The sequence below is a fragment of the Narcine bancroftii genome, chromosome 2, assembly GCF_036971445.1.
Source record: "Narcine bancroftii isolate sNarBan1 chromosome 2, sNarBan1.hap1, whole genome shotgun sequence".
Lineage (NCBI taxonomy): Eukaryota > Metazoa > Chordata > Chondrichthyes > Torpediniformes > Narcinidae > Narcine > Narcine bancroftii.
In genome coordinates this window covers 51,872,197-51,890,855 of record NC_091470.1, presented here as the reverse complement: position 1 = coordinate 51,890,855, position 18,659 = coordinate 51,872,197, and the positions used below count along the sequence as shown (strand labels likewise).

Genomic DNA, 18,659 nt, shown 5'->3' with positions numbered 1-18,659 from the left:
CAACACCCCACCTTCCCCCAACACCCCCCTCCATAGTTGTTGCCCTGTTCTTTTCCCAACTGCCATTATGTTCCCTCCTCATTGTTCCTCTGTGGTCATTATGTCTCCTTTATATGGTTCCACCCATTCTCTTCCTTCCAAAACCACCTTCTCCCTTCACCTTACTCAGTCCCACCCCTGGACAACTTTGTCTGTTTTTCACATTAGCTTCTGCCTCTGTCTCTCATCTCACCCCTTCTACTTCCCCACATGGTACCATCCATCCCCCATCCTTCACTACTCATCCCATTGATGTTGCCTGATCGGAGCTCCTCCAGCAGTTTTTAATGCTCCAGATTTCAGCATCTGCAGTTTCCAACCTCTGCAATAGACCGACTTTCAATAGAGAGTGCTAGCCAGAGGAGAGAAAGCAAAATGTGGAAGATATTCTACGCACAAGTGGAAAACAGTCACTAACAAATGGCTGGAGTCAGAGAGCTATCTCGCTTCAGAGGTTCTCCATAACAGGCTGGGACTATTAAGTATTCAGGACTAAAATGTCTGCTGCAGATACAGCTTCATCTGAAACCATGACCATCTAATGAATATCATCGGACTCACCACATTGATAATTGCCTCACTGAATTGCATATCATATCAAATGTTTTGATATGCAGCTGAACCAATATTAATTATTAGGCACCTTTGCTAGCAGCTTTACATGAGCAGCATCAGAAAGCTTGACATTCTTTACTAAGAGACACAAGACACTGCAGAGGCTTCAACCTGGAGCCAAGAAACAAGTTGCTGGAGGTACTTAGTAGGTCAGGCAACATCTGTACAGCCAGAAGGGTAGTCAACTGAGTTCTTCCAGTAGTTTGTTTTATGCTGTATTCTTTACTGATATTTATTCATTTATAAAGGATTTATCTCAGATGAATCATTCTATTATTCAGGCCATTTAATCTCCAAAATATTTGATTTAAAACAGCCATTCTCAACAGGAGTCATATGGACACCATGGGGGCCACAGCACATTTAAGGGGGTCACGGACAGAAATCATGAATATATTTTTAAAATGATTTTTATGTAGCAATAGAAGTACAGAAGAACCCAATTAAACTTGACTTCTTCACAGGGAAGGGGGCCCATAAATTTTGAGCCGAGTCCTAAGGGGACCATAGCCAAAAAAGGTTGAGAACGGCTGAATTTTAATTTTAACATTTAAAGTGTACCACACAAATCATTTTATTTGCTGTCTTTAAACTAATGCTGTAACTTAATTTTCATTTTTAAGGAGGAAAACTTTACATTTTAAACTCTCAGCCAAACTGATTATTTTTTCCTGTTAAATCTAGACAGCATGTCTCATTTCCAATTACATTACGGCAACAGAACTGTTTCCACCTCATCCTGGGTTTTGGCATTTCACTAGATATTGGCAGAGTTATTGTGCTTCCATTGGTGGTCAGTAAAAGTTCAGTTACAGAAGTGGTTCTTGTCAATGAAAGCATGGAAGGCCTCAAGAGGTATTTTAAATGGCATCTGTCACAGCAATGGATGCTTATGAAATAAACGTTTGCACCCTGGTTCATGCTTTTCATAAGCAAGTCAATTCACAGAAAATGCTTTTTATTTCGGTTTCATCAAGATTTACAAAAATTGCATAACATTGAAAAAGCTTTGAGATTTATGAAGTTTCTTGAATGAGGATTTTTTGCACACATTAATAAAAATAAATGAGCTCCAGTGAAGTGTGTATAATTAATTACAAATCTCCTCGAATTGTTACATATTCATGTCAATTATCCACATTTCCAAGAATTGTGAAATAATATTCAGATCAAGAAATGTGCCAAACTATTCACATTGTTTTTGTTATCTTCGTTTTTCAGAAATGCACATCTTCTCAATTTGCAAGGAACAGGGGCAGGATTTTCACATATTTCCACAGCATTGAACCGAAATACCAAAACTGATTCACATTTAACTATCAAAATCATTCGGGGAAGAGGGGAAGGGGAGACATTATGTACTGTTGCTCAGGAACTTTGTGGAAGGGATGGTGGGGGGAGAGATATAAAGAGAGCTCCAAAAATAGGCACTGAGATCATATTGTACATTTAACTTCATATATTAATGGAACACAAGCAACGTGACAATGTTTTACTTTGACAGTCGCAACTTTTCACTAAATTGTGTTATTCTGTAGTTGGACACTATATTATTTATAATATCAAGATCAAATCCCTTTATTGTCATGTAATATTAAATGAAATTGCCTTTTGCCTGCTGTAAGGCAGATAACAGTCTGGCACCCTTTACAGTAAGAGAGAATCTTTTCAGTATCACTAAGAGTCCTTGGACTCACCTCCAGCACTCCTGCAGCTTCAGTAGCCGCAGAGACTCTTGTTCCATTCATCGGCAACCCGAGTTCCAGAGCCAACCCTCCAACACAATCATGAAGCCTTCAGTGCCCAAGGCTTTTCGGGAGCCCATCCTTCCCTCAGCACCCCCCGGATCCTGGTTCCCAAAAGCCTGCCTCCAGCAGCATGTAGCCTGTGTGGGTCCCCCGACCGCAAGTTGCCTGCTGCCCGTGTGGGTCCCTGAGCTCCAGAGCCTCTCTCTGGTCTGTCGCCGTGGTTCAGTGGGGTTGTCTCCTCTACTTCTCCTTCTCAACCTGGAGTGTTCTCTCTGTTTCTGGTGCCCTGTTCCAGTCCACTGCTCCCCAGAGTCTGCAAGCACAGGTGCCACCATCTTGGGCACAAGCCTACACAGGCAAAGCTCAACTCCTCCTCCACTACAATGACAATTTCTTTGGTGCTGCCTCATACATACACCCATGATGACTTCGCCGACTTCATCCACTTTGCTGTCAACTTCCACCCTGACTTCAAATTCACTTGGTTCATCTACAGTATAGCAACACTTTCCCTTTTCCCTATTTCTCCATCTTGGGAGATAAACACTCGACAGACATTATCTACAAACCCACCAACTCGCACAGCTACCTCGACCACACCTCTTCCCACCCTGTCCCATAAGGATTCCATTCTTTTCTCTCAATTCCTCTGTCTCCATTGCATCCATTCTCAGGATGAGGTCTTCCTTGCCAGACCATCAAAGATGTCCTCCTCCTTCAATCAACGCGGCTTCCCCTCTACCACCATAAATTCAGCCCTCACCTGTATAACCTCCATTACCCACACTTTTGCCCTGGCCCCCTCCCCCCCACACACACAAGGACAGGATTCCCCTTGTCCTCACCTACCACCCCATCAGTCTCCTCATCCAACATCTCATCTTCTGCCACTTCTACCACCTATTACACATTCCACCTCCTCCCTTCTCTCCTGCTCTCCACCTTCAGCAGGGACCGCTCCATAAATGACTCCCTCATCCACTCCTCCCTTCCCACAAATTGCCCCCTTGATACTTATCCCTGTGACCACTGGTGATGCTCCACTTGCGCCCACACCTCTTCCCTCACCACCATCCGGGGCCCCAAACAGTTCTTCCAAAGGAAGCAACACTTCATTTGTGAATCTGCAGGGGTCACCTACTGTATCTGTTGCTCCCATTGTGGTCTCCTCTACATCGGAGAAACTGGACACAGACTGGGATAATGCTGCATTGAGCACCTCGGCTTTGTCCAGTGGAAGCTCAATTTAATTTTCTGCCCCATTCTCTTGCCGACATGTCTGAGACCACTGCCAGTCCGAGACCACCAACAAATTGGAGGAGCAACACTTCATATTCCATCGAGGCACTTCCAACTTCTCTGGTTTCCATTAGCCCCACCCCATCTTTCCCAAACTCTTCTCTCGGTCTAGCCTTTTTTTTTTTTAAATACAGAGATTCCCACGACACTTTGCTTTTTTTTACACTGAACCAGACCAAGCTGCCGGCTTAAAGGTGGGACTACAATGACCACCACCCCCCCACCCCATTCAGTGGTTGTACCTTTTACACAGAATGGTGTAGCACAATATTCCTACCACGAAGAGGCTCTGTCCCTCTCTCTCACTTCCCTTTTCTCTCTGTCTCCTTTCACGGAGCCAAAAACTACCACCCTCCCCCAATAAATTCCCACCCTTCATCTCTCCTGTTACCTTATCATATCAAATTAACTCCTTTTGTCGGATGGTCTGCACCCCTCCCCCTCCCATTCTTCCCTTTTCATCTGCCTTTTTAATGTAGGTACCTGTCTGCTTTTTTGCTCATACCTTGAGGAAGGGCTCAGGCCCAAAACTTCAGTAATATAACTTCACTTCCTATGGACACTGTGAGACCTGCTGAGTTCCTCTAGCACGTCTGTGTGTTTTACAACATCATAAAGGACCCCATCACCCAGGAGCAATATCTTTTTACTGCACCTTCAGGCAGAGGTACCAAAGTCTGAAGTCTAGCACCTCTAGGTTCAAGAACAGTTTAATCCAATAGCTATCAGACTCTTGAACCTCCTGTACTAATCCAACCCCAATTCTAAAAGTTCTGTCCAGACAACTAAATGGAACTATGAATAATTATCCTTTGATATTTAATATCTTTATCTGTGCTGGTATATTGTAGTAATTTAACTTTTACAATTGTCATTGGTGTATCTTACGTACCCATTTGGCTGTATCAAATAAGAATCCCAGTGCACCTGTACATTGTACTTGCATATATAATAAACCCAGATTCAAATTCACTCATGCACAACTATTGTGGGCCTAAGGTACCCACATAAATGGGAACAACTTTGAAGCAGAGACTTTCGGAAACAATAGGCCCTGATTTATTTTTTTTAATGAGTTAACCATTTTTATTCTGCAAAAGTATGTCTGGATTTTTTTTTAAAAACAACCCTCTCACCAAGTGATTCAACAGAAAACCACCACTGGCAGTTTGTGTTTGGAGAAGTGTCCTTTTCCATCAAAATCAAGAAATGAATGCATGAATGGGCTGCTATGGTGCATCCAAATCTTCAACTTAGAACAAAGGGAGTAAAATAATCTTTATATTCAAAAAAAATAAGTTCCAAAATATAATGTTCTGACTTCTTGATTCTTGGATCATGTGTAAATTTTTTTTTAATCCAGGACAGGATGTTCTAATCACAGTAATGCTTTGGAAGCAATATTGAGAACAGACACTAGATGCCTGTTTTCCATTTGCAGACATTAGCTGAAGTACACCGCAATAATAAGGTCATTGCATCATCAATTTACCACATTTAATTTTCCATCTGTTTAACTAAGTTTCAGCACAAATCATTTTTCTGTGACTTAACAGACTTTAAGTGGAAACAGCCAATTTAAACATTGCATTTACCTATTATTTCTCTTCTAAGTGCCCAGTTGCCTGCCTAATGATTTACGGAGGAGCAATTATCCCATGCACCAACGTTTCTATAACAAGCCTTTTAACGTATAAAAACATTAGCGCCATCTATGGAGAAAGCCATTTACTGATGTCTTATTTGTGTACTATATATTATTTCAGAATGTTGGTGTTTTGCATCACTTCTGACCTCTTGCTCTCATAGCTCGTTCAGAAAATTATTTTATCTATTTGAATGAACTTATATCATCTCCAAAGCTGCTCCTCTCACCTGTTATGAGTGGCAAGGTGTTGGACCAGTAAGAATGATCGTTTGAAAGAAATAAGCAAATTTATTGATAAGAGATGGAATCAAACAAATAACAGCAATGTTATTCAGCTGCTCCACCACAAAGCCTTTTCGAGGGATGCCTACCCTGAGGAAGTTCTCCTCCTCTCTTCAAAAGGAGTTCTGTGAGTCTCTTTCACTGCTCCCTATTCAACAGCAATGTGGCACTGTACTGTAGAATTGGATGTGGGGACTGTGAGAGAGAAATTTAGGCAATTTAGACTTCACACAATTCCTTTCACACAATTAACAGAACGTTCAGGATTACTGTCTCCAATTTGCCAACAGAAGTTTGATTATGCTCCACCAATTCCACTCCAAGGTTCCTACCTCATGAAGCTGAACAAGAAACTGTAGAGCTGTTGGGATTCACCATGACCTAAGGAGGAAAATTGCTCTGGACCTGCTCCAAATGTTCCAGTTGAGATCCATTTTTCAGTAGGATCTTGCCTCACTTTAAATTTCATAATTATTTAATATTTTGAGGGCTAATTATTTTTATATGTTTTTTTTGCTGCAATTGTACTGGGTGGGATTTGTTCCTGGCCCATCCTCCACATGATGCCCTTCTCATCGTGTAAGTCCTGACCACTCTATTGGGTCTCAGGGCTGAAGATCTTTCAGCAGGTTCTCATGGGCTAGCTAGTATTTCTTCAAGTCAGCAGTGTGGGTTGTTGCTAATCACAAACCCTACATCAATATAAATTGCCTCGTCTCTGAAAAGAAAATATCAGCTCATAATATTCTCAGACAGGACAGACCAGAGGCCTCGTCTACTGAGGCTAACTGGGTGGAGATGAGGAACAGGAAAGGTATGACCACACTCATGGGACTGTACTATTGATCCCTCAATAGTCAACAAGAACTGGAGGAGCAAATCTGCAGAGAGATAGCAAACAGCTGCAGGAAACAAAGATGTGTTAGTACAGTTTTCAACCTTTTTCTTTCCACTCACATACCACTTTAAAGTATTCCCTATCCCATAGCTGCTCTGTGATTAGTAAGGTGGTATGTGAGTGGAAAGAAGGTTGAAAACCACTGTTTTAATCGTACCTAATTGACTCGTTATGTGCACGGTTTCATAACTCCAAAGGAAATGGGCCAATGACAAATTTTCTCAAGCAAAATATTTCAGTAACAATTGGGTCTAGAGCAGTGGTTCTCAACCTTTTTCCCCCAAACCACATACCACCTTAACCAATCCTTTACTCATCACAGAGCACACATGGCACAGGGATTACTTCAGATGGTAGGTGAATGGAAAGAAAATGTTTGAAAACCACTGTGTTAGTAGGAGGTTTTTAACTTTCCACATATTGACTGGGACTCCCATACTGTAAAATGGCTGGATAGCTTGGAATTTGTCAAGTGTGTTCAGGAAAGTTTTCTAAATCAATAGATGTACCAACTAAAGAGAGGGCTATAATGGATCTCCTATTAGGACAGGTGAAAGAAGTATGTGTAGGGGACCAAATTGTGGAAATTTAAGAGTCTCTTAGCTAGGCATATGAATGAAAGAAATATAGAGGATTATGAGGTATGAAGGGTTTAGTATTTTTTTTAGTAGGAATATATAGATTGGCACAACATCGAGGGCCGAAAGGTCTGTACTGTGCTGTATCCCCTGGAGCATATAAAAATGAGGGGAGATTTAACAGAGGTATACATAATTATGAGGAGTTTAAATAGAGCAAGTGCAAGTAGGCTTTTTCCAGAGGGTAGGTGAGATACTAATCAGAGGGTATGGATTAAGGGTGAAAGGGGAAAAGTTTAGGGGGACATTAGGGAAAACTTCTTCACACAGGGAGTAGTGGAAGTGTGGAACGAGCTGCCAACTGAAGTGGTGAATGTGAGCTTAATTTTAACTTTTAAGAAAACTTTGGATAGGTATATGGATGAGAGGGGTATGGAGAGCAGTGGACTGGATGCAAGTGACACAAAGGTGGCTGCATCCATGAAACAACTCCAGATCACAGGCTCCAATACTAGCCACATCAGCAAGTGCATTGAGGATGTCACTGAGATCAAATGCTTCACAACCAGGGCTAACCAGAAACCGTAGTTGGATGCAGAGTTCTGGGCCCTTCTCAGAGCAGGTGATGCTGCCTTCAGGACATGGTGTAGAATGGCACTAAGGTCAGTCAGGATTGAACACTCCCATGCAATCCGGAAGGCAAAGCAGGGGTACAAACAGAAGGTCAACAGACAGCTGTTGACATTGGCAACATGAGATGCGTGTGACAAGGGATCAAGACTATAACAGATCACAAGTCAACCTTGTGAGTTAAGGACAGACTGAACATCCTCTATGCACAATTTGATGAGAAGAACAAGATGATGCTAAAGAAAGCTCCATTTCCCCGATGATGAGCCCCCTGCATAGCCTCGGCTGAGGTGAGGAGAACACTATCCAAGGTGAACCCACACAAGGCAGCAGGACCAGACAACCTACCTGGTTAGGTTCTGAAGGACACCTCCCAGGAACGCTGGACCAATTTCAATTCACCTACAGAAGATGATGTTATAGCGTTGTCCCTTCACTCCATACTGACCATTTGGAGAACACATACACCTCGTAAGGTGCTGCTCATTCACTTCAGCTCAGCGTTTAAAATGTCCATTCCCCAGAGGTTGATGGAGAAGCTGTCATCACTAGGATTCTACTCCCCTCTCGGCAACTGGATCCTGGACTTTGTAATGAAAATATCACAGGCTGTCCAGGTCAGTAGCAAAACATAGAGTACCAAAATGTTGGGCACTATTGGGCTGTGTGCTCACCCCATTCCTGTTCATACGACTGACACACGACTGCATTGCCAAATCCAGCTCCTACAGTGCCATCAAGTTTGCAGATGACACAACAGTAGTTGACCTCATCAGCAACAACAATGAGTCGCACTACAGAGAGGTGAAAAATCTCATGAAATGGTGCAAGAATAAGAATATCGTGTTCAGTTCTGGTCAATTCATTATAGGAAAGATGTGGAAGCTGTGGAAGGGTGCAGAGGAGATTTACCAGGATGTTGCCTGGATTGGGAAACAAATCTTATGAGGCAAGATTAGTAGAGCTGGGACTTTTTTATTTGGAGCGTAGAAGGATGAGAGGAGACTTGATAGAGGTCTACAAGTTTATGAGAGTCAGCACCTGTTTCCCAGGGCAGAATCAGAAAATACCAGAGGACATATGTACAAAGTGAAGGGAGGGAAGTTTAGGGGAGACATGAGGGGTAAGTTTGTATTTTTACACAGAGAGTTGTGGGTGTCTGGAATGCCTTGCCAGGGCTGGTGGTGGAAGCTGAAACATTGGGGGCACTTAAAAGACCGTTAGACACACATGAATGAAAGAAAAATTGGAGGATTTAGTACTTTTTTTTGAGAGAATATATGGGTCAGCACAACATCAAGGGCCGAAAGGCCTGTACTGTGCTATATTGTTCTATGTTCTAACCTGACTCTCAATGAGAACAAACCGACGGAGATGACTGTGGACCACAAGGATCAGGAAATACACTCTCCACTATGCATCAACAACTCTGTAGTGGAGAGTTCCAAGTTCCTTGGAGTTCACTTAACTAGTGACCTATCATGAGCTCTCAACATCTCTTCATGTGCAGGAAGACAACAGCAACTGCACTTCCTGAGAAGACTGAAGCAGGCAAAGCTTTTATAGGTGCTCTATCATGAGTGTCCTGGCTGGCTGCATCACAGTGCGGTACGGTTGCTGCAGTCAAATGGATCAAAGGACAATCCAGAGATTGACAGAGAGGATCACTGGAATCTCCCTTCCACCTAATCAGATTGTTGTCTGAAGAGGGTGCACAAAATCATTGAGGAACCCTTCCACCCAGTATCAGTCAGCTGCTCCCACTGGGAAGAGATACAGGGGTATCAGAGCCAGTACCACTAGGCTGAAGAACAGCTTCATCCCACGGGCAGGGAGAATGCTGAACAACCAAAGGAACTGCTCACATTCACCATCCAACACTCTCAGATTCATGAAACAGTATTGATTGATTTATTTGTATAGATGAAATACTTGTCCTGCATATGTATAATATGCATTGCTTGTCTGTATGTGTGATATATCTGGTTATAGGTCTGCAAGTTTTGCACCAAGAACCGGAGATACTGTTTTGTCCGGTAATACTTCTACAATCAGATGACAATAAACTTGACTTGAAAGGTCAGTAGGAAGATCCAAACTAGAAGGGCCTATTTTCTTTGCTGTAAAGTTCTATGGTTCTATTTTAATAATTTGATCATTGATTTTTCTGAAATCACTCCTCATGAAAATTGAATACACTGATATAGCAGTAGAAAGCTTCTAGTTTCTCATTTTTCAGCTCCAAAACATACCTATTTCCTAATGGATACACATTTCAATAATGATTGACCATAAATTTAACTAAATAAATCACAACCTTTATGTTTATTGGATCACGCTTTGCCTTCTTCTTCAAGCTATCAGTTTGAGAACTCTTTCTTGCTGACAAGTTTTTAATGTGGACAGTGAAAGGAGGAAATCGAATTCCAAGATAGTTTCCTATGCTCAAGACTTTCATTAAATCATCAATGAAGATGCTTGGAATGCATACTCAAGACCACAGGTCAAAGAGTAACAGATACTGTTTTGTTTTTTTAATTCACCCTAACCATAGAGCATTACAGTAAAGAATTGGCCCTTCAGCCCATCTTGTCCATGCCAAACTATTATTCTGCCTAGTCCCATTGGCCTGCATCTAAATCATAGCCTTCCATACCCCTTCTAAGCAGGAATCTATCCATGTTTTTCTTAACTGTCGAAATGGAGCCACTTCAGCTGACAGCTCATTCCTCATACTCTCCATGAAGTGGAACTACAGGTACTTCTAATGTACCAAGGGTGGATGCTGACTCAATGCTTTTAACAGGGATCGCGACTGTGGCAGAGATTGCTTCTAAAAGGTGGCACATTTTCTGTCCACACCGGTTTTGACTGCCGGAGAAAGCTTGCATGGCCTGGTTTTTTTTTTGCTTTGCTTGTAATCTTCTCCCACGAATCAATGAAATTGAACAAGTTGGGGTTAAAGAGTGTTTAACCAATAATACACCAGTCATTGTTCCAAAAAATGGCCTTAATGAATCAGCTGAACTTCCCTTTAGGTGGAGAAGCACCAGGCTACCCCAAATTGGCGAAGTAAAAACAGAATGCTGCAACATGTCAGTCTTCACTTCTGCTCCACTCTTGCTCCAAAAATCACTTCAGTGACATCAAGAGCAAGGGAGACCATTACCATCTAAATCAATAGTCATAGATACAATCAAAACACAAAGCTGATGTTTAACCAGAAGCTCAGTAACAGTTGAGTAGGTTTCTCCATAACCACCATCAAGAATATATACAGTAGGTTGTGACCAATTATTTTTCACTCCTAGAGACAAGTGGCTGTTTTATTTCCCTTCCATTTTTATTGCAGCTGCAAGTATAGAAACTAAATAGTACCGTCGCATTAAAAAAAGAGGAAATTTAGCAGAGTTGATTTCCCTGGGAACATTTTGTGATTTTTTTTGTGCAGGAAATATTGTTTTTCAAGTAAACCGATAGTACTATAAAGCCTCACATGTCCTACTTTTAGCAAGAATCAAGGACTGATCTGCAGATTTCCTGGTGTAGGTTTAACAGATATCAAAATTTCACATCACCTTTGAATAAATTACTGGTGATTTAGCTCATGAAAATATAGATCCTGAAAGTAAGCAGTAAGGTTGCAATTTTATTAGAGGACTTAGCTCATCTAATTCGCAAGGAGAATTATGGAAATAAGAATAGATCCATGTGAGTATTGTTTTTAAACCTGTCTTCTACATCAGGAGATTTAACTTTAAGCACAAGTAGTACAGCAAGATTTTTTTGACCTGAACTTTTCAGACATAACTTGAACATGGAAATAATTACCTTCAGAGGATGGCTTGTGATACTGAAGATCATTATAAATGGGGAAAAGTGAGAGTGGCTTTGGGGACATGTAAAGGTCACGATTTCAGCCCCAATTATTCCACTTCTAGGCACTCTTGACGTGCTCCAAGTCAACTGCTCATGTAGTCACCATCTGGGCAGTGTCTCTTGGTGGGGACCAATGCTAACTCCTCAACAACAGCAACAGGTAATTTGACAAAATTGGAACACCAAACACGATATTTTAAATATATAATTATCATCACTAATTACAGCCACTTTAATAATAAAGTAAATTAAACAGCCACTGATCTTTTAAAGTGGAAAATGGATGTTTAATTTGAACAGGATAAACAAAGTAATACACTAAATTGATTCGGCAATTTGAGGAACTCAAAATTAGTTTTAAAAAAAGTTCTGACTAACCTGGTGTGCTTGAAAGCTGATAAATCCCAAGGACAAAATGACATACATAAATGCATTTTTTTAAAATAGATCATTTAAGAGATATTGGAAGCTCCAATTACCAATTTCTAAAGATCTATACATTCTGGATTGCTCCTGTAGATTTGGGGGTGATGATTCTGGCCTCTCTATTTCAGGATGAAACAGGAAAGTATCCAACTGTTACTCTGGATATCAGTTGCAAGAGAAAATACTATAATGATTAAAATAAAGAAATACTTTGAAAAGAATAAAATGATTGATCGGAGTCCATCACATTGGGATAACATGTTGTAGTTCTTGGAGAATACTGCTCATCCAAAATCATTAAAAATGCAAAATCAATTAAAATTACCCCTTTGTCACATGATGTTACTTCTGGTAGATCATTCAGATGGATCGATGTAATGATGAGTAAAGTCCACATTAAATTCTAAAATTAGCACTTATTCTGAACAATTGCTTCCATTATCATTTTATCTTGCCAAAGCATATGAACTACATGTACATACAGGCAAGGCTTTATAAATATTTTTTTCCTTTCATTTGGCAAATTCTGAATAATTAGTAAAAGGAAAAAAATGTTCCAATGGGAACTTTGGGGTTTTGAAAAAATAGGTTAATTACATTGGATCATTCATGATCAAAGTTTTTACCCTTGTGACCAGTATCCCTAATTCTGCACAAAAATTGACCCTTAGTTTAATTTTTTTTTAAAAATATCACGTAAGGCAAGAAATGTGAGCGACGCAGTAGGCGTAGAATCTAGCACAGCGCCATCGATCAGAACCGGACCTGGGTTAGAATCCCACGCTGTCCGTAAAGGAGTTTGTACATTCTCCCTGTGTCTGCGTGGGTTTTCCCCAAGGACTCCAGTTTCCTACCACCCTTCAAAAACATACCGGGGTGTAAATTGAGCAGCACAGACTCATCGGGCCAATTGCCCTGTTACAGTGTTGTATGTCTAATTTTTTTTGAAAATTAATAAAGTATTGCATAGAAACCATTTACAATGCCCCAATGCAGAGACCCTCACAACAGCTATGAGACAACGGTTAAGTAGTGTAATGGAGCAAATTAGATTCTACAAAAATTGAACCCAATGAGATAAATTAAACTTTTTTTCCACATGCACCTAACTTTAGTACCTAGCAACCTATGTTTTATTACATCTGGAAGTAGAAAGCATTCCCATAGAAGATTTTTTTAAAAATCAAGAAGAGTTGGGTTCAGTTCTTTATAGATAGTGGAAAGAGAAAGTTGCAGAGTTAGATGGCACAGAAACAGTTTGTTTGGCCCACCAACACCAAAATGAAATAGAATTTGACAAAGGTTTCAGAGGTCAGGAAAACATATTTGCAAGGACAAGGATTTTTGAGAACCCAATGATGAAGGAAGACCAAGTAGGTGTTAATTCAAACAACTAAGATAGCAGTTTGTGAAATATCTTGCATCTGGAATTTGTGAAACTGTTACAAAGGCCATTGGAAAATTGGCCTAGACTTTCAACATCAACGATCAATCTTTAAAGCTCGTTTAAGATCACTCTGAAAACTGTCTTTGACTGTGCAATAAACACTGGTTGCATTTTATCAAGACCTCATTTTCAGCACAAAACTCATTTTTACCAACCATCCTATTAGTCACCTCCTTCCCCACATGTGGAAGAGTCTGTAATTACAAATAAGTCGCATCGATCACCTCAGAATACACAAACACCAGAATTGAAGCATCTTAATGAGTCTTTATGCACAAAAGTCATGTTATCCGCCTGCTCAAGTTTTTTTAAAAAGTCGAATTTACCTGTTATGCAGAGGACAGAAAAGGTGGAGAGCACAGTCCTTCTGTGTCGCCCAGAGCAGCGTGCCAGGTTCCCAGGCAAAAGGCGACAGGATTTGCATCATAGCAGCGGCCGCCCCGCAACAGCCTCGCCACTCTGCTACCTGACAGCCCAGCCGCCCCTTCTTCTTCCATTCCCCTCCCTCCCTCCCTCTCTTTCCCCCTTCCTCTTGCCCCAGAATCTGAAGCACCACGTACTCAGCGTTGAATGAAGCGGTGTGGCCACCAGGAGCCTGCACAGTCCCAGCCATTCAGTCGAAGGGGTGGCATGAGGGAGTGGGCAGCATGTGGGAGCAGGGTGAGGGAGCGGGCGGCATGAGAGGCATGGCGGAATGAGTGAGCACAACCTGACAGCTCCACCGGCCGCTCTGAGACAGCGCAGTGGAGCGATGGGGCTATCAGCGCAATGTCAATAATGTTTGGAGCTGTTTTCAGTGGCAATCCTTTTATGCAGGAGGTGGAGTGACTTTGCTCCACCTCAGACACTACCCCTCCATGCGGAGGGAACGTGAAGCATGTTGGACCAGCCAATTTATGGAGCATCTTAAAGGCAGAGGAAATCTGTCTTTACAAATCGCTAATTTTTACTATAAAAGGGCCTTTAGAGGCAATGAAAAATCAATGATTTATTTGAGAGTTTTTAAGATCATATTTAAATGGACTATTACATAGAGCATGTGTTTGCTTATGAACACATATTTAAATTAGTAATAAACCACCAAGTATACAGGCCATCAACAGATGTGCTATTTTAAATCATTTTCATAATTTGCACATGAAGATGGTTATGTTTGGATCTATGCCCATCTTCAATTGCCTTAACACCCTTTCCAAAAAGTATCAGTGTGCATTTTAATACAAAGTAAAAATATAAACCACGTGTGTTCTCTATTGCTCTGATGACACCAATTCATGGTTGATTTTATCCAAGTTGTTTGAGCAGAAATTACCTCATTTTCAAACAGTTTATACCCACAGAGAAAATTCTATCCTGTGTGTGTATAAAGATAATCCAGGGTGGAGACTGGCATCATGAAGTGTGAAGGGACTGGACTGAAACAGTTTTGGAGAGGTGGAATTAAGAGTCTTCTTGCTAACTAAAATGGGAGGTTAGAAACTAATTTTAATTTAAACTACCAAAGTTTTGTTTGAGGAAAAGGGATAGAGACAATTGCCAGTTGAGGCATATAACTGGCTCCATGATCACAGGTGATGCTGTTGAAAGAAAGAGGCAAGGGAACAAGCTGAGATACATCTAAAGTGACTTTGCCTGACTAAGAGGTCAGTGCTGAAGATGAAGTGCCCACATTGAGACAAGGAGGAGTACAACAGCACAATGCAATGCCATCAAGACAGAACACCCACAGTGGTAGCATAGGAGGCTGAGGCACTGAACACTGCAGAAAGGTTAGTGAGGTCAAGCAGCACCAGCTGCCCCTGTCATAGAGGATGTAAACAAGATAGCACCTAGACAAATCAGCTTTGAAAATATCTGCAAAGATCAATCTTTCTCTGCGGATTAATAGCAAGGCTTTTAGCATTTTACAAACAAAAAGTTGAAATTTAGCCATTTTAAGGAAACTGAAAGCAAGCCCTAGACTAAATATGGATTAAATACATTGAAGCCTTAGATAAGAATGCACTGAAAGGACACACAGGCTAGAGCTAATAAAGTCTGATTAGATGACTTGCATTTTGTAAAAAGCAATCTACAGCTGAGGAAAGGCACCCCAAATTTGGTTTCAGCTCATAATACCCTCTTTTCATTTTGTGCTTCCCACTTTGAATTTCACAAGCTGAAAGCATACATTTTTTTTCTAAATTCTTGTAAATTAATTTGACTCACTTCAAACAAACCAAAAGTAATTTCACATCACTTTGTCATTCATATTGCCCAGGACATGGGCATCAGTACAAAAGGCCATCATTCATTGGCTATTCACTATCACCCTCAAGAAGGGATTTATGAGCCACCCTACTGAATTGCGGCAGGCTTTGTAGTGCAAGCAGCGGGTGTAAGGAAAGGAGCTCCAGAATGCTTAGGCTGTTGTGTTGAAAGATGCACAGGAAACCTGTAGATTGTGATGCGCCCATGTTCTTACTGTCCTTTGTATGAGGAATGGAAAAACAGGCTTAGGACATGCTGACCGAGAAGCCTTGACATGTTGGTGCAGGACAAGTCGTGGATGATATAACAGGGTTGGATGAAGTGAATTTTCATTTGTCATTAGAATGCCAATTAAAAAGGTTGCATAACTTGGTTGGAGTTAACCTTCTCGAGAATTATTGGAGCTACACTCATGCAAAAAATATTTCACCATGCTGAGACAAGTGGAAAATCTTTCCATGGCCAGGTCATAAGGGGGGCCCCTGGTCAATGATAACTGCAGGGATATTTATGAAGAGGTATTCACCACTGCGAATGCCGCTGCATGCATTGGGGGGTAGGGATTGGTTATTGCAATAGTACTGCTTGCCGATTGTCACTCCATGCCTGGACATCAAGGCTTTTTGCGTTCAGACACACTGGCTTCCATTTACAAAGAGCTGCAAATGGAACTGAACTCCATTTACATCAGCAAGAATCCCCACTTCAGATCCTATGAGAAACAAAATGCAGATGCAACTAGAACTCTACCCCGTGAAGTTCCTCCAACAAAGCCCTGGGGCTAAGACAATTGCCAATAAAACAGGCCTTCATTTCTCAAGGTATCATTTCCCCACCCCCACCCCCAATTATCAATTATTTCAATGTTATTCCCCTTTTGATACTCAATGACATGTTACATTGATGTTCTTGGCAGCCATTCTCACCTCAAATTTGCAATTCAGCTTTTAACTTTGGATCAAACCAGTGATCAAGCTAGGCAGAACTTCAAGCAAACGTTAATCAACGGCTCACTGAAGCAAAGGCATTGCATGCACTACTATGGCACTTGCATTAAAGCCGTTCGTCCTCAAACTGCAGCAAGGCAGAGAGGCAGCTCACAGAGGACATGTAAGCAATGGGTAGTCAAGGAGGGGATTGTTGTTGGGAAAGGGAAGAGGGTGTCAAAAGGGGAAGAGGATCACACAGAGAATGGGCATGGGAAAACACAAAAGGGTGGGCTTAGAAAAGGAAACATGACGGAGAAGACAATGGCAGGGGAGGGGCAATAAGTTGCGGAGCTGACTGGGCAGGAGAGTCAGGATAAGGAAAGGGGAACTTGAGCACATCAACAGAAAAGTTAGATGGGTGGTAGCCATCATAAAGGATGCACACTTTAGGAATCATCTTCCTAGAAGATGATTGATGCCTTGGACGTACCTCCAGTAGGTTAGGTAAAGTTGTTCTCCCTTAAAATAAGACCAAAGCAGACTTGACATATCTGTTGAAAATCTTTCTGTTCATTTCGTTAAAGGCTTTCTGTTCGTTTCTGTTCATGGACCTCATCAGACCAAACCAGAGAAGTGACATTGAACCAAATGCTCCACCTCGCTTCTCCTTCAGCCAAGGATCTGGGACAAATGTCCTGAAGTGCACCAGAATCCCTGATGGGATTTTGCAATCAGATTTTTCACAACTTTCTTTCACACAAAATGCAAAAACATTCGCCCATCTGATAGAACTGTTGCATTATTTTGAAAGACAAAACTCAATTCAAACTTCATGTGAGGATTACTGATATAAAGTACAAAATGTAGGTCAAGCCTGAATACAATGACTGGGGCCACAAACACAAATTCTACCCAAAATAGACAGAGGATTTGCAATTCCAAATGTATTTGTGCAGGTTGCTTCTGATCTAGGCTGTATATCTATTTTGGGCTGTGAAACTTGAAAGTCTGCAGGTGCTGTGACCATAGTGAAAAAAGGTGTTTTACTTATCTTGAAGAAGGGCTCAGACCCAAAACATTGGTTATTTATCTTTGCATCCTATGGACTTTACAAGACCTGCTGAGTTCCTCCAGCATTTCTACATTTCCACATCTATTTTGTGCTGCGGGTTTAGTTTCAACTCAGCAACGTTAGGTAGAGGGGTGAAAATTCCTGGATTTGTTGGCATTATTTACAGCTAATCTGATATCTGACAGTGTATTATGATGGCAGCAGTTAAATAACACAAAAATCTTTGACATACTTCATGCTCTTCCTGATTACTGGATTCCTCAATTAGCAAACATCGTAGCCTGTCCTGCAGGGTCGGGGATACCTTCTCCTAAAATCAAGAAGAGAAACAAGATGACATGACATCAGTAAAAACACAAAATTGCTGGAGGAACTCAGCAGGCCTTGCAGTGTCCGTAGGAGATAAAGATGTAGCTGATGTTTCGGGCCCGAGCCTTTCTTCAAGTTGAGTAAAAAGCAAACGAGCACCTGAATTAAAAGGCTGGGGAGAAGGAAAGAAAGGGCAGGGGGAGGAGCACAGGCAAAAGATGTGAATTGAATATGGATAAGACAGGAGAAAGGTGAGAAGTGATGGGGGTGGAGGGGAGTGACTCTGTGAATGCAGAGCTGGGGGAAAAGAGACACAAGGACAAGGAAAGAGGACCAGAGTTAGAGAAAAGGAGACAGAGATAGATGGTTGGGGCACGGAGGGCTAACGGAAACCAGAGAAGGCGATATTAATGAAATCGGTGCCAAGAAATTGAGGCACCATTAAATACTGTGAAGCTGGCAGAGGCAGTGATACTGAGTCTCCATCCACTTTCATCCAAGCTTACAATACCATGATCTCAAGCATCAGTCAACAGATGAGTCTTCCAAGTTACCTCAATCGTGAGCATGCCACTTTGGAAAACATCATTCTGCTTTTAAACTGCAAGTT

The 18,659-nt window shown here is 41.4% G+C and overlaps 1 protein-coding gene across 8 annotated transcripts in view; it reads right to left on the bottom strand.

Annotated features, from left to right (window-relative positions):
- LOC138753536 (uncharacterized) overlaps positions 1 to 18,659 on the bottom strand; it is a 107,644-nt gene that overhangs the window by 50,172 nt on the left and 38,813 nt on the right. For 7 of the 8 annotated variants that reach the window (XR_011351230.1, XM_069916671.1, XM_069916670.1 and 4 more), the window contains one exon: positions 17,973 to 18,050. The exons of the other annotated variant lie outside the window; for it this stretch is intronic. Coding sequence is in view for 6 of the 7 variants with exons in the window: in XM_069916671.1 (XP_069772772.1) it covers positions 17,973 to 18,050 (78 nt within the window). In the remaining variant the exon portion in view is untranslated. The remainder of the gene's footprint in view (positions 1 to 17,972; positions 18,051 to 18,659) is intronic. 8 annotated transcript variants of the gene reach the window in all.